This window comes from Anneissia japonica, unplaced genomic scaffold (genome assembly GCF_011630105.1).
Source record: "Anneissia japonica isolate Jap-2015-1 unplaced genomic scaffold, ASM1163010v1 scaffold288292_len1863012_cov191, whole genome shotgun sequence".
Classification (NCBI taxonomy): Eukaryota; Metazoa; Echinodermata; class Crinoidea; order Comatulida; family Comatulidae; genus Anneissia; species Anneissia japonica.
Genome location: NW_022688773.1, coordinates 727,919 through 745,347, shown reverse-complemented (window position 1 = coordinate 745,347; position 17,429 = coordinate 727,919). Strand labels below are relative to the sequence as shown.

The 17,429-nt window shown below is 34.9% G+C and overlaps 1 protein-coding gene across 1 annotated transcript in view; it reads left to right on the top strand.

Annotated features, from left to right (window-relative positions):
- Positions 1–13,263, top strand: part of LOC117123244 (calpain-5-like) — a gene marked incomplete in the record, with an annotated part of 27,422 nt that extends 14,159 nt beyond the window's left edge. The window contains 9 exon segments of the mRNA XM_033269103.1: positions 1,148–1,340; positions 2,501–2,697; positions 4,014–4,091; positions 4,461–4,638; positions 5,811–5,924; positions 7,459–7,655; positions 8,585–8,703; positions 9,719–9,855; positions 10,327–13,263. Coding sequence (XP_033124994.1) covers positions 1,148–1,340; positions 2,501–2,697; positions 4,014–4,091; positions 4,461–4,638; positions 5,811–5,924; positions 7,459–7,655; positions 8,585–8,703; positions 9,719–9,855; positions 10,327–10,509 — 1,396 coding nt within the window.
- Between the last annotated feature and the right edge of the window lie 4,166 nt (positions 13,264–17,429).

The window sequence follows — 17,429 nt, the reverse complement described above, 5'->3', positions numbered from 1 at the left end:
AATTAACCGCGCGGCTTGGGTAAGTTTCCTGTCAGGTAAACTTCCTGTGCTGTTCGCACTGGACTAATTATGGTAAAACTAGCCAACGTGTTGGTTAGTTTTACCCAAAAAAGTCCAGTGCGATTGTGGCTTTAGTATTGCGAAAGTTGTGCATAAAAGTATTACAGCTTTTCTGTACTAAAACATACAATATTGCCACATTCAATCTTATGCTAATTACTTTGAGACTTTGTTTATGCGCTATAGCAAATTTATATACATTACATTACTTTCTTCTAAAATTTAGCGAGAGTATGCTGGTTTCTGAGATGGTAAACCTCATATATTATAGAATCCTGTATGTTGTATTTATTGTTATGTGTTTTTGACATAATAGTAATCTTTAATAGCTAATTTTTTTTAACCACTTTTAATCAAGGAATCATCAGATTATACATAGTTAAAATACAAATACAGGTCTCCCTCCAATTAAGGACCCCTCCAATTATAGACCCTTCCAATTAAAGACCACCTTTCTGCAGCCTCAAGTGAATGTCTTTTATTTATATAAATATATTTTTTTAAAGTAAAGACCAAAGCTTCTTCGAAAGACCATGAAAACTCTGGGTCCAGATGTGGTTTTTATTTGGAGAGAGACCTGTACATCAAATTCTTTTTTTTTCTTGGGCTTGAGGCCAGTGGTGGCACCTCGGGGGTTATGGGGCTACTGCTCCCCGCCACGTTGGGAGGCAAACCACAATTTGAGAGGGAGAAAAACAAAGTTTTTAATTACATGTATTGTGTAAATATTTAAAATCGATTAAATAAGCCTTTGAAACCCCTAAATTGTCATATTTTTGGGAGGCTACGTCCCCTGGACCACTTTCGAAAGGTTTTTTAACGACGCCCGACAACGGCCACTTTTTCTCATCGGGGATCTCAGCCCCCTCCCCATTGGGAACCTTGGGTCCCCCTTCAGGAAAATTCTGGCACGGCCACTACTTGAGGCAAGGACTAGCCATGCTTAGAGGCATGGCAAGGAAAAATTGTACCACCAGTAATAAAATAATTAAATTTTTAATCTTATATCATGTTTTTTATTGTTTGATTCATATTTTTATCATTATTTATCATCATTATACCTTTCAATTTATATTTCGACTCTTAGATTAAATGGATGTTATGAGAATCTTGATGGCGGTAACACCGCAGATGCTCTTACAGACTTCACTGCTGGCGTTGCGCAGTCCATCGAACTTAGTGATGCCAAATTTCAAGCCAGTGAAGAGGAGAAGGAGGAGCTTTGGGCAGAGCTTCGTAAAGCTTATCATCGCAACTTTCTAATGAGTTGTTCTATCAAGGTAGATATTATAAAAGGTAGTAACTATATGTGGCAAAGACAAGACAAACCAGTCACTCGTTGCAAATCCTGTTTCAGAGATAATGACCAAAACATGCTGGAATGTCAAAATTTTTGAAATCTATATATTTCACTAAACTAATCTTTATATCTATTAATCTTGCTCTGCTGTTTTCAATGTTAAAACAACAATTTTTTAATGATTTGGTGATGGTTTCTGCCTGAGAAATGCCTGAAATCATAAACTTTACAGGCCTATTTCTCAAATATTGTTCTTTAAACAGCTGTATGTTTAAACTCTTTTAACTTCATAACGAAATGTCAGATTGAAAATATTCTTTTACCATTTTATAGCTCTCATTTTACTGTATTTATGTTTGCGATGAGTGACTGGTTTTTCTTGTCTTTGCCACATATACATAACTGCTATTACTATTGTATGACAATCTTTAGTCTAAAGCCTATTATCCTTTCCTACTGTATGCTGTAAAGCAATACGAACCGTTGCAATGGCGTGAATGTGTTCGTCCATACGTCTGTGATGCTGACGTTGTCAAATTTGTCAAAAGTTTGTAAAGCAGACTTGATTTTCCAAACACCTTTTTAGTTACAAATTTTTTCATACATGTAGTAATGGTCATTGTGCCCTATTGGTTGAAAACATTTATGGATGAATATTAAACCAATACACAAGAACTTTATTACCTTGTCTCTTATACACATCTAGATGTGTCAGTGGTACAGTGGATTAAACTAGATGCCATTGACCTCTCCAAATTATAAACAACTCTAGAGAATGTACCAAAAAATGCAACAACTTTTTTTATATTAGGGGACATTAAAGAATCCCTAACATTTCTAGCTGAATTTAGAATTTTAAAAACATATATTTTGAGATCTCTTGAAACAAAAGTCCTAAATAAGATTATGATCCAACCATCACTATTATAGCTATGGGTCCCTCGACCTCCCTGGGGTGTGATTTTTCGCATTCTTCGGCTGTGGGGCTCCCGATCTGGCCGCTGGGGCTCCCCCTCCCTGGTTTTCGTATATCTATTTACATTATTACAAATAGTTTATTATTTTACCAAGGGTTTCATAGGAAACTCTGACAGGTCTAGTTGTTATCACGTTATAATCTTGCATTTTTCTATCTTCTAGATCCAGTCTGCCGATGAAATGGAAGCAAAAACTGATGAGGGACTGGTCAAAGGTCATGCATATGGGATCACCGGGGTCAAAGATGTCAAACTAAGTAAACATGGAGTACTAAGCCTCTTCAACAGGGAGAAGGTCAAACTGGTGCGACTGCGTAACCCTTGGGGCGAGAAAGAATGGAACGGCCCATGGAGTGATGGGTAAGTTAAAAAATCTCCTTTTTGTCTAGGCTCATCATCCTAAAGCTGGGTCAAGACTATCAAATGTTACTTTACAAAAACATGTGACATGCCTAAGTATGGTCATGATGACATCACATCATGACCATATATAGGCGCATCATGACTATATATGGGCATGTAACAATTGATTGTCTAAAAAATATTGATAATCTGGATTACAGATGACATGTGCTTTATTTTTCTTTGTTGAATATACCTACTAGGTGAGTGAGGAATTCTGTTCAGTGTGTGTGTGTGTGTGAGTATATTTATTCAACAAGTTCACTTCAATGGACAAGAATATTTGTCTTATAGGGTTTACATATGGAAGATACATATGTAGATATAGGTTCTTTTCTTTTAAATTATGATGTGGGTTGCACTGCTGCAGCTGTACCAACAAGGATTTAACAGCTCAGGAAAAGATGTATTAATCTAGAAATACATTTTCAAGTGTGTATGTGCTTTTTATATGCATAATAGCGTATGTTAATTTATCTGTTTGTGTGACTCTTTTTAAAGATATTTTGTATTTTTCGTCTGTTTTGTCTGCTCAACAATCTTGTCAAATGTACTGCAGTTGATTTGGTTCGTGAGTTTATTAAAATGTCATATGTATCATTAAGTGTCTATTATGTGTTTCATTAGCACGACTTTCGCTACTTTCGCTGGTTTTATTGTGTGTGGAGGATGGGAGTGGTAGGATGACGCATATCCAATTTATTATATTTTTTAAAAATAACAGTTTAATAACCAAAACATCCACTGATTAATCTCAAATAAGAAATTATACTACATACTGTGCTCCAAGTATTGAATAGCATGCCATCGTGTTGGGATTCAATATTTTGACATTAATTATATCATCATCAGTTTAATAATGTTTTTAACTATGTAGTTTAAGTAGAGCATTTAATGTTGTTTTCAGTGCTTGTAAGTAAGAACATTACTTCCAAATGTTTTATTGAAATTTGAAGTAAATGAATTAGAACTTTTGTAGTCAGAACTTTATAAGGGTGTGAATTTTTTTTCCCCATCATCTGCTACTGGATCATTTTATCGACACATTAACTAATAGTAAGATAGTATAATACATACTCCAAGTATCGAAATTCACGCCATCGTGTCGGGATTCAATATTTTGACATTAATTATGCATCATCATATTCTGAGATTAATTAGTGAACTTTTTGGTTTAACTAAATATAAATTTGTGTTTTCTTATAATATATGTCTCTTTGTAGGAATGTATTTACTTTTTTATGAATAATTATATACATGAATTTTTATTACAGCTCTGATGAATGGAAGAAAGTAAGTGAGAGCAAGAGAAAGGAAATGGGGGTTACCATCGACGATGATGGAGAATTCTGGTAAGGCAATAGAAAAGTAAAGATTTGTATTTTGAAATATATTTTATAATTATAAATTTTTTTTTATTATATATTTTGTATTTATTTATTATTATTAGAAAGAACTTAATAATAATAAAATGAAAAGATTATAGTCAAGTAAATAATAAGAACAAAATATAATAATGAAAGTAGTTACAGTAGTAAATAAATTATTTAAATAAATTTGGACAAGAATGATCGACAGCCAGCAAATGGATGAATACATATTATGAGCAATGTCCATAAAAAAATGTAATTGTTATAGAAAAGAAAGTGAAAGCCTAAGAAATAAAATATATGCATAATGACGGTTGGACAAAATATTAATGCTGATTCTTAATGTTATAGGATGCCCTATGATAAGTTCTTGATACATTTCACCAACCTTGTCATATGTCGTATGCCCAACAAGAAGTACCTAACCCTACATCGTACATGGCATGAGAAGACTATCCTGTCTGCATGGAAAGGTCCAACAGCTGGCGGTTGCATTAACAACAAGGAAACATTCCTTAAAAATCCCCAGGTAATCATCTTTTCATTTATTCCTAATAATTTATTTTATATAATTTCACATTTGACAGAAGCAATCTGTCATTTATAGAATAAACAACAATACAAAATATAGTAGAATGCCTGATTTTCAGTTTCATAAGCTCATATTATACTCACAAGATTTTCACTTGATCTTATGATGTTCACATCATTTTACATGATATTCAGATTATGTTCACATGATATTCACATTATGTTCACATGATATTCACATTATGTTCACATGATATTCACATTATGTTCACATGATATTCACATTATGTTCACATGATATTCACATTATGTTCACATGATATTCACATTATGTTCGCATGATATTCACATTATGTTCACATGATATTCACATTATGTTCACATGATATTCAGATTATGTTCACATGATATTCACATTATGTTCACATGATATTCACATTATGTTCACACGATATTCACATTATGTTCACACGATATTCAGATTATGTTCACATGATATTCACATTATGTTCACATGATATTCAGATTATGTTCACATGATATTCACATTATGTTCACATGATATTCACATTATGTTCACATGATATTCACATTATGTTCACATGATATTCAGATTATGTTCACATGATATTCTCATTATGTTCACATGATATTCACATGATTTTCACATGATGTTCAACACAATGCTTTCAAGATGGGATGTATAGTATAAGATTTTTACATTACTGTATGTTCACATTAGGATAACATACAGTAATGTTTAAAAAAAAAAAACACTATTAGAATTAAAGGGTTATTAAATTACACTAACAAATTTCTTGATTTCTAATTTTTGTTTTGTTTTTTAGTGCATAAACGTTTATTTAACTGTTGCAAATCAATTTTCATTTCCTTTATTTTGTCATTAAAATGTACATATAAATACAGAGACTAGCGAGAAAATTAATGAAATATGCAGCAGTAACAAGAAAATAATACACCACCTATCAAAATTCAAAAATCAAATTCATTTTCTTAAAAGGGACTGAGCCAAAATACAAAAGGTGTTAGAAAAATTGTACTGTACATGATGTGAACATGATTATGATCTTGCATACAATACATTGCAATAATTAAATAAAATATTCAATATTGAAAAAAGGAATAATTGAGGTTTGTCTACTCTTGTAGTTTCTAATTAGTATTGATAGTGACGAGGATGATGTCATGCTTCAGCTCACCCAGCCAGATGTCCGAGCAGACAAGCAGCAAGCTAACTTGACCATCGGCTTTCACGTCATGAAGGTAACCTCTGAACCTGGGTTCACATGGGATTAATTTTGCCTTGGTTAGTTGTACAACTGTTCGCACTTCACATGGATTTACATGAGGAATGGAGTTGAATAGCTTAGTGGTTAAGTTGCTTGCCTTCTAATCCTAGCATCCAGGGTTCAATTCCTCTGACAGCAGGACTTTTTCGAACGACTAAAAGTGTAATGTAATGTAATGTAGTTAGATTTATGTAGCGTTTTATACAGAAGTCTTGAGGTGTGGACTAGCTCGCACAGTAACTTGCTTCTCCCTTAAGGGTCTCTTCATGTCTCAGCTACCCAGTTAAAAACAACCTGGTTATTCTGATTTTACTGGGAGAACCTAAAGCTCTTTCCAGACTATGAAATTTTCTTTGATTAGAAACTGATGTATGCCCATATTTAGTCATGATGTGCCTATATATGGTCATGATGTGATGTCATCATACTTATATATAGTCATGATGTGCCTATATATGGTCATGATAGGATATTTTGATAGTCTGGACAGGGCTTTATGCACACCGACCAGGTACATGGTTAGTTTGAACAAAAAAAAGGTCCAATCCAAATGAAGCTTTGGTATGATCAAATTAGTTAAATTTAAGAGTAAACCCCTTAAAAAATTTCCTAAAATGCCCACACATCTAGTGTACAATTATGGCTTGTAATACTGTAAAGTAATAGTCCTTTCCAGACACAGGGTGTCAATTAAAGTTAAGAATTAACCAATCAGAGCAAGGCTAGGAACACGCACGTGTCCTACAAATATGTGATATCTCACAAGCGCATGTGTCGACATATGTAGCAAAGACAAGCCGAACCAGTCACTTGTCGCAAATAGTGTTTCAGAGATAATTTCCAAAACATGCTGGAATGTCAATATTTTTTAATCTATTTTATCGTACTAAACTAAACTTTATTTATGTATGCATCATGCTATGTTGTTATTTTCGCCATTTTCAATATTAAAAAAATATTGACGATTTGGTAACAGTTTCTGTTTTTAGTTTCTGCCTGAGAAATGCCAAAAATAATAAACTTTAAAGGTTGATTTCACAAATATTGTTCTTTAAACAGCTGATGTTTAAATGCTTGTACATTCATAAGGAAATGTCAGATTTAAATGATTCTTTTACCATTTTAGCTCTAACTTTAATGATGTCATAATAACTAAAAATTAATTTTTGCAAAGAGTGACTGGTTTGGCTTGTCTTTGCCATATATGTTTTTACACTGTTGTTTTGTGGGTCCTTTACAACAATATCCAAGTGGAAGGGCTTAGCAGAATTGGTCCATTGCATTCCTAGTCAATCCTGGGTTACCTGAATTGGGGTGATAGTGCATAATAGCCCCAAGTCAATCTGAATTATCAAAATGCAAGTGGCAATACCTCAATCCCCTTCCCGACCCAGGCACTGCCTTGGCTGTCAACTGCTTTGTATTCATGTTAATCTTTTTATAGTCTACCAAATAGCAAATTTCAATCCCCTTAAAAACAATAAAATATATCTTGTATTATTTATCAGGTTGAAGCAAATCGTAAGTACAAGGTTAGTAGCATCAAACCAAAAGCCTTCACCTCGACATTCATCAACTCTAGGAGCGTGTTCGAGAAGAGGACTATGAAAAGGGGGCGCTACGTTATGATACCATCGACTTTTGCTCCGGGTGAAGATAGTCCCTTCATGGTCAGGTTCTTCTGCGATGGTGGATCCCAGTTCAAGTGAGATTTTTTTTTTATTATAATTGATTACAGTAGTTGTGCCTGAGACACACAAAATTGAACCCATGAAAGACCAAAAATTATTTTTGGTGGTTACAAGGACAGGGGAAGAGGGTCCACTGAAATATTGGTTAACCAGAAGGATGTTTGACAGCATATGTTCCAAGCATAGAGGTGTAATAGCTCTGACCATCTACCTAGTGCGTGTCTGGGAGTCTTGAAAATGGAGGGGGGTGCGGGGATCAATGATTAAGTGAGGGAGTGTTAGCACGCAAAATAAGGCATCCTCCCCCAGATACGCCACTGCTTCTACTTGAGCGTGGTTTTTTTTTTTTTTTTTTTTTTTTCTTCAAACATTTTCAATGGGGTGGAAGGTGAACCTTTCTGGGGAGCGTACTCCCCACGCACCCATTAGATATGCCACATAGATGGTGAAAACTCAATTTGGACTTCTGAAATACGACAAGGATAACCCACAAAAATCTGAAGACTTATTTTCAGTGTAGTTCTGGTGATGAATTTGGCAGTACACCGTGAGACAACCCCTACACTGTTCCAAAGAGTCTACTACTTTGTGCATAACGTCCATATACTGCACATGACTAACAGCCAAAACATCTCATCTGAAAGGCTGTAATCTATTGAAACTTGCATTTCAACCCACTAGCTGAAACACAACCAATGTTCAGTAGAGTACAATGCTCATTCTAGCCTGAACATAGATTTGGCTAACGACTGTTGCAGATTTCAGGAGAGAATGAAGTGCACAACTTAGAGACATATGCAGTTAAATTAATACAACGTTGTTACGTCTTACGTAGCAGATCAAAAACTCTCTATTTGTGTGTACAATGGACTTTATCTGAACAGACCTGATAATAGCTTCTAATACACATAGTAATCAATGTAATATTACTTTGCTTTTTTAGAGAGCTTGTGAAGTCAGTTCCATCTAAAAGTTCCAACCCACTGAAGAAGTACCCAAGAGCTGTGACCTCGGTGCAAGTGCTGTCTGCCAGTAATCTCGAAAAGCAAGACCTGAGTGGTGGTGGGTGATGAACTTTTTTGTATTCCTTTAGTGTATTTGTTAGAGTTCTCTTCAATGATCTGAGTGCGGTCAACAGATAGGAGATGATTAAAGGCCAACTCAGACAGCATTGTACATCGCAGCCTGACGTGATATGTTGTGGCATCGGGTTTGTTTCAGTTAAACGCAGACGCGATGGTTTGTGTTGTGGACAGTCATGTCACAGAATATTAGACATGGTTAATATTGCTCACAACGGCATGAGATTGTCCCTGAAGATCATTTGCATTGTACGACGCTCTCAGAGTTGGGCTTACATGTCAACTTAATTGAATTCACTCATTCAACATTGATTTGCAGTTTTATTGCAATACTCTACTCCAAGAATCATTAGTGTCTATTTCATAAACTACCTGCATAATCCGACTGTTCCATTTAATTTTGGGGGTATTGTCACTTTATATAAAATTGGCAATACACGTCTCCCTCTAATTAAAGAACCCTCCAATTAAAGACCACCTCCAATTAATGACCACTTCTGTGGTCCCAAATTAACCAATGTCTTTATATTTATTATTGTAATTAGAGACCAAATCTGCTAAAGACCAAGGAAATCCCAGTTCCAAAAGTGATGTTTAATTGGAGGAAGACCTGTAGTTTCTTCAGTTGAAATGGTGGAGCTGATGGGGGCATGAAGGTGGTGGGGGGCTTGATGATTAAGTGAGGGGATGCTAGGTTGTAAATTAAAGTGATTTCAGACTACTTGAGCGTGATTTTTGGCTTCAGACATTTTCAATGGTGGGGGGAGGGAGTGCCCCCTAGATATGACACTGCTACAAACATTACTACTGATTTCGCTCTATAATAATGTAGACAGTAGCAGATTGAAAAGTTTAAAGTTCAGTTTTATGTTTTAATTCTATAAAAACAAAATAAAAATATTAAGAACTAAAACTATTTGCATCAAAATAATTTACTGTAAATGATTTCATTAATCAAAGACTATTATTAAAGTATCATTTATTTATTTATTTAGGTGCTGATCCTTATGTCTACATAAACTGTGAGGGTCACAAGGTTAGGTCAGAGGTTAAAAAAAACAGCCTGAATCCTGAGTGGGAATTTAGTGCCATATTCTACCGAACCAATCTCAACAAACCCATCATTGTCGAGGTAAGAGCTTTTGTAACTTATGGCGATACTGCTTTGAATCATGTTCCACTGCTCCTTTTCATCACTCTTCTTATAATACAGCTACAGGCCAATATTTTCCACTAATGTCTCAATCAGGCACTAATTCTTAAATATTGTCTGAGAAACTAATACTAATTGCTTAACAGCGCACCATCTTCTGGAGAGACATTTAAGCTGTTAGTCCCTTGTGAAAGTTGAAGAATTAGTGTACAGATGAACTCGAGGCTGTAAAACCATATATTTTGAGCCTCTTGTAACTTGTTGCAATTCAACTTGTGTAAATCTTACCGTGGAATTTTAACATCTAGTGCAATTTTTAGAACCACATATTTTTCAATTTTTTCTGTTCTGCAATCTGTCTCCAGATTGATTTCATTACCTTTCAATAAAATGTATTATTTTAGTTTTTCTTGAAGGAAAATTCAATAAATAAATTTTTATTCCTGATAGATTTGGAATCACAACCTTGTTAAAGATACTTTCATGGGTCAAGCAATCTTTATGGCACAGAGCAGCAGCGAAGCCAAGCACCATGTAGCGCCACTGAAGGACCGTGGCAGGAAAGGCCAAGATGCTAAGCAAGGCAACGTCAGTGTTGTCATTACAACAAAAGATGATTTAACCGAGTTGTAAAGTAGAATTTTGTTATTTGTGTGTAAAACGATTTGTAAGGCGACGGTTGAAGGGATCAAAAGAAAAATGATTTAAGTTTTATAATTGTATAGCCAACATGAATTATTGTGAGTTAAAATGCCTTTAATACTTGTATCATTGTGAGTTGAAATGCCTTTAATACTTTTGCTTATGTCAGATGCAGACTCTGGATTTCCAAGGCTAAGGTTTTACACATTACCTGGACAATTGGAGTCTAGTACACATTTTGTGGATATATCTCTATCTTGATTGCATGATATTTAATCATCGTAATATTTGATTATCTATTGAATTTTTAACCATTTATTTGCTAACATTTTGTACTGAAATTTTTGATTAAATTTCTAAATGTATTATATTAACACAGTCATACTGCTGTTTAAAACCATTTATTGTTAAAGATGGTAAGAATATATATTTTGTTTCTCGAATCATGAACTTAATTGTATTCAGTTGTGTTCTACAAATGTAATAATTATTGGTGTTATTATTGAAATAATTTGATTTTCCTTTCGTATTATGGGATGTTTAAATAATATTTAAAGTTGAATATTTTCAGATCTTGATCATGTAATGTAAATTAATAAAATAATAATGATGAATAATACATTTATGCCTATTACTAGATAATGCTTCTATGCACTTCAAAATATAGAGTTAATCAGATATATAGTTAAATATGAAAAAGGTCAGTGTACATGTGTTGAATGTAGATGTTTAAAATAATATTTGCATGTCCATCTTTCAAGAAGTCTATAGGTTAAATGATTTATTAGAAAGTACGGAATACCATTCTGCAATCTGAAAATACTTTTATACCATGGTGGTATATGTTTTTTTTTTTCAAGAAAGATTTGAGGATTACTGTACTTTTCTTTTCTTTCCAAATTCTAGACAAAACTACCTTTTTCCAGAACAGTAGCTATTATTACAGCTGTCTTATATAAAATTCTAATTCTGATTGCATGTTATTGTGTGTATGGTTTGGATTAGGACAATAACCTCCAATCATAATTTAGAATAATTTTTAAATTAGTGTAAAAATAGTCACTGCCTTCGTTTTTTTCAAACGTTTTTCGAATTCATCATTCCACTTGAAAATACTTAACTGTGCTTTTCTTGATTTGACCTGATGCGTACATTAGAATTTTTCGATGATTCCAGAATTATTCTTTGTCCATGATTTACAGAATTAAAGAAAAACTAATCTTAATTTGTATAAATCTATTTTTCTATAAAAGAAAAAGTGTTTAAGGGTAATAAAATTTGTAAAATGATTTTTGTAGCTAAATATTATACTTCAAAACTTATGTCATTAATGATCTCCTCCTTTGCATAGTTGAATTGTATTCACTGAAATTTTCCAAGTTAGTGTGCGTAGACATTTACCGTACTCACTTGTTTTTTTTTTCAGAATTTCTACCTTATTCTTTCATTTGTCAATTCAGGACCACATATGCTGGGGGCAGGGGGTTGTGGTTGTGATCCAACTGGCAATTTCTCATTGACCCCATCATAGATTCTAGGCCACCCCCATACCCCAATCAGCCAATGCCATATAAGCTGAGTAGTAATTACATAATTTACATTGGTTTATAACTTATTTAATTTGCTTGTAATTAAATAATTTTAATCATTAGCAGTTTTGAGATATTTATTTTAAGTATTTTTAAGTCTTGTTTATGATAACTAATTTAAAAATTATCAAAAGTTTGTCATCAATGAATATTATTTCTGAATTAAAATCACAAGATGTGTAATTAATTGCTTGTATTAAATTTTGAATATGTAATTTCATTTTTAATTAACTTCAATAAATGTACTTTTCAATTAAAAACAGACGTTTTATTATAGTATAAAGTCTTTATGCATTGGATTGAAATTTGTTTAATTAAGATTTATATAGTTCACATACCCAAATGGTAAGTTGCTATGCTGCATTTTAATGTTAAACAATTATTAATGCAGAAATTATTGGAGCACGCAATTAAAACCAGGAACCGATTCGTCGGTGTCATTTATGTGTGTGCTTTCTGACAAATCAGAAGTGCTAATTCTTGTTACTTCACTCCGTTTCGGTGTATAAATACGCGAATTTAAATAAGTTCAAACGATTATGTGGTTTATTTATTCTAGTATGTAGTTTATTTAAGATTTTTCACCATAGTATATTGTTTAGAGTACATTTTAGCATGTTCGTCACCTTAATATCAGTATACTGTTTGTAGTAGATATATTTTGTTGTGAGTTATTATCCACCGAATAGATATGATTTTAACAAATGAAAATTTCGGACCAATTTCTTGATAGGAAACACTGTAGTTTATGAATTTCTTTCAAATGTGGTTTCTTTCCATCGTATTTTAGCATATTTTATTAGCGTATTTTTTTTATGCCTAAAAGTTGGGGTTAGTGATAGACACTTGGCCTGTGAGACTAGAGTGTCAACTTCAGTTGTGAAAAATTAAAAAATAAATGCATGCAATTTGGCATAGCATTGTATAATGTATCAAACAAATTCGTCTAAATTCATCGACCTGTGAATTGTTACCAATCAAGATTATTTCAAATTCAAACACTAGATTAGGCCTGCAGTATTACCGGAATGTATATGTAATATGATTTATACATTATAATCGGTTTCTCTGTTTAATGATTTTTTAAGTACGGTGATGGTTACTATTGGTGACAGTGCCAGGTTTTATTTAAATAAACTTGTATTACTACTTCCAACGTTAGTCTTGATGGGTTATTAATTTCATTTTCATAATTTAAATCATCACTGCGAGGAGTGGAGATTTCAACACTCATTTCTTGTCTCCCAGAAAACGCAGGAGTGGCCTCCTAGGTGTGCGCTGGGTGGACCCTAAAAAAAATTGTCCCCCCCCCCCCCCCCCCAATAAAAAGCCACAAATCACCCTAATTTCTCACCAAATCGACGGGCCCTCCACCCACAACTTCAAATTCACTCCCCCCCTCCCCTTCAAGGCTCCTAGATATGCAACTGTTTCACAGACATCTTTAGCCATTAAATTCATACGTCCTCATTTTGCCATTATTCGAGTCTAGTGATGTTGAGTATAGACCTCTCCATATTTCTTTGGCTCACTGGCATAATTCAGTGTAAGAGGTTGTGTTAATGTCTATGTCTCAGCTCCGTAAGTCATAGCTGTACGGTAAAATTTCCTTATATGGGATTTGCTGTTTCTTTTAAGAAGTTGCCATACTGGCCAAATCTCTATTCCATCCTTTATCACCATCGCCGTTATCATTATTATTATAATCATCAGTATATTATTATCATTATTATAATTATTATTATTATTATTGTTATTGTTATTATTATTATTATTGACTGATGTAGATTCATCTATCCAGGTTGATAATAATAAATATAATTAAAACTTTATATCTCAGGGTTTTGTTTTCGGTTTATTCTCAATAAATAGCATTTTTTTGCATTAAATGACATTTGCCATTTTCTAGCCCACTGCTCTAGAAAGCATGGGTCATCCTGAAGTGCATCCGCATCTTCGTGGGAGGCAACAGTTCTGTATAATAAGCAGTCGTCTGCAAATAGTTTAATTTTCGGTGATTTTAAATTTACACCTGTCATTGATATACAGTAAAAACATGAAAGGTCCCAAAACTGAGCTTTCTCATGACTTGTGATGGCTATCCCCTGATCTGTTTGTATAGTTGGTATATCGCAACAGTCTTTCTTTCGGTCTTTGATAAAGCTCCAGAACTTCTTCTGTGACTTGTGTGTTGTGTTTTTAAAAATACCTTCTATGTATTCGTCATACCCCCTTTTCATACACCCTTTTACCGTTTTGTAACTTTGTAACTGTTAAATTCATTTTTATTATTACTTTTTTTTAGCTTTATTCCATTTACGTTTTTTCTTCCTAGTGAGTTTCTTAGTGGATGCAGGTAGCCATGGTACGTTTAGCCAGGACGAGAGGTTCTTATATGTGGAACGAATTCATCAGTGATTTTACTAATTTCGCTTTTAAAATACGTCCAATTGGTCTGAATGTGAAAAGCTTTCTTTTAGCTGCCCCATTTCTTAACCAATCCATGTCCCCTTTTTTCCACAGAAAAAAAATTCCGGCTATGCTTAATAACAGTATCGAGTTCTATTGCAACGGCGTCATGGTCAAATATGCCTGGGACAATCTCTATTTTTCTAATCTTATCTGGAAATGTGGTAAACGCAAGATCGAGAATACATTCTCAGGGGGGGGGGGGGGTGGTGTGCAGACTGGGTCCGGCCCACCCTTTTGGGGAGGTAAAAAAAGAAGAAAAAAAAAAAGAAAAAGAAGAAAAAATGATAGCCCAGAACGCCTCAAATGTTATTTTCGGGCGTCTAAAACACAGAAATTTCGCGAGGCATGCCCCCGGACCTCCTATTTCAGTGTTGTCTCGATCGGCCCAAATTTCAGCCCCCTCCCCCTTTCGGTCCCCCCTTTTGGACATCTCTGGATCCGCCCCTAATTCTCCACGCGAACACTCGTGCTGTATTTGAGTTAGAAGGTTATTAGTAACATCAAGCAAACCTTGGTTTACCTGTGTATAGGCCATGGTAAGGCATGCTTCAAAATTGTACTTTCGGCTCTCGAGATTTGATTTTTCCCCGACGACCTTGCTGAAAATTCCCCGACAGTGGGGGGGGGGTCGAAGCGGGGGTCTAGAGGTCATCGACGGGGGGTCTTTTCCCCTGGACCCCCGCTAGTTGTTACTACTAGGATTCCATCCTTTTTATGATTATGACGTCAGTTGAATTGATTTGTCGATTTAATTATCGTATACACGATAAATCGTTATCGAATCGTCCTAGTGTAAAAAACTTCTCTTATTTCTTATATTTTCTATATGAACAATTGCTTTTTAGCTATTTATCGTTATCGTTGCAAGGTTAAACAGGTCTTTAAGCCCGATCGGAACCGAAGTTCGTAGAACGTTTTCGATGCCCGTCTAGTACGTGCCTATTCTTTACCACTATTCGATTTTCTTATTTTGTTTCGGTGTGAATCTACCTTTAGCCCTGTATTTATTTCACTGTTTTGTTTGTCGCGTGCTTCTCCAAGACAATACTTTCAATATTGAGTGTTAAACATGAGCATGATTCATTAACTGTGGACCAATCACATTGACGCAAACATTTTCAAAATGTTCCCTACTGTGCGTCTCGAGTGTTCTAGCTTCGATTTGTTTGTGTTTATTTGAAGAATTTTAATGTTTTCTCAATCTATGCTTCGAGAACCCTTTTGAAGTAGGCTACAATAGGTCTTGTGTATATGAAGATTATATTTTATTTAAGTTAGTCACTTTTGTAACACTCAAGAGTATAGAATTCCATACTCCATGTAACAATATTGTAGGCCTAGTCTATAACCAAGGTTTATTTTGCCAAGTGATCGAAGCATCAAACAACGTTTCTTGTATAAGAGATCGTGTATTTATTTTTTTTAAATGTGCATCGAATTGTTTTGGAAGAAAACACCTGTCTTATTATGATAATTTTGAATGACCGTTCATGAGTTAAATCGGCTTCAATACAACTCGGCCCTTAACCGACACCAGGCCCGTAGGCAGGAGGGTGCAGAGGGCATGCGGACGCACCCCCCCCCCCACAAATTCCAAAAGGTCCACTTTTTAAAACCTATGATTTCACAAAATCGTTCCTGATATCACAAAATGCTATAGCATGCATTGCATTATATATTTGCCAGCTTATCTAACCATTGATTTTTAATAATGTGGTATGAAATTTGTTAGAAGTTGATCGTCTCCGGTGATTGCAGATTGATCTATATAATATGAAGAATGTTATCTATAGGCCTGCCGATGTACAGGACATGTTATTAATAATGAATGAAAATTTAAATAGGATATTACAAATTATGGATTTTAGAAATCCATTAAAAAAGGCCCTCAAAATGCTAATTTGTCAGAGCTTCCAGAAGCTTCGCCCCACCCTCGCGGGGATCCATAGGCCGTCGCCCATCGTTGCAAAACGCACCTCCCCATTGAAAATCCTGCCTACGGGCCTGATCACTCGGACCATACCGAGTCGGTAGTTGGTTAACGGCCGAGTTGACCTGCCTGTTAAATAGGGCTAGGCGTACAGCTAAGCCTGCACAGGATTACCCAATCGTACCAGCCTTAAGAATGCCCTCACGATGTTACCAGGGGACGCAACTGCCAAAAAGCTATTTTTGGCAGCGTTTGTTAATTGATAAACAATCAACAAACTACCGGGTTTCTGGGTTGATTTGCAAGGTACTACATGGCTCAACTATTTTTTACTTAGGGGTAAAAATCGCACACAAATAGGCCTACGACGTCACTGACAACGAATGGGGACGGCAACTCGATTTTGAGATTAATTTTCCTAATAAAGTTATACTAAATAACTTCTTAATGAAGAACTTTTATATTGTCTTCAGTTGTCTTTGTTGGTCATTCAACTGTCAATTTATCTACCGATTTTTCGGTGATATTAAAATTCTCAATAATCTATAAAACACCCACATAACAACGTCGCGTTAGATCGGTCGGTGGTGACGCCAGTAGGGTCAATTTTCGTCGGAAGGTATCAAGATGATAAACATTTTCGTTGGACTAAATTCTTGCTTATATTAACCACATGCTTACCTAAGATATACTGACACTGGTTTCAAATCATGGCCAAGTAGTTAAAAATCACATTATTTTGCGAATTAGTCCCCCTCAACTGATCATCGAGCCCCCCCCCCCCCATTTCACCTTCGCGCTTCCCCATCAGCCCCCACCTTCCTTCCCCCATTTCAAGACATCTAGATACGTCACTGACTTACATGGCCAGATGAATGAAAGGACAAATTACCAGGTTTCTGGGTTGATTCGCAAGGGAC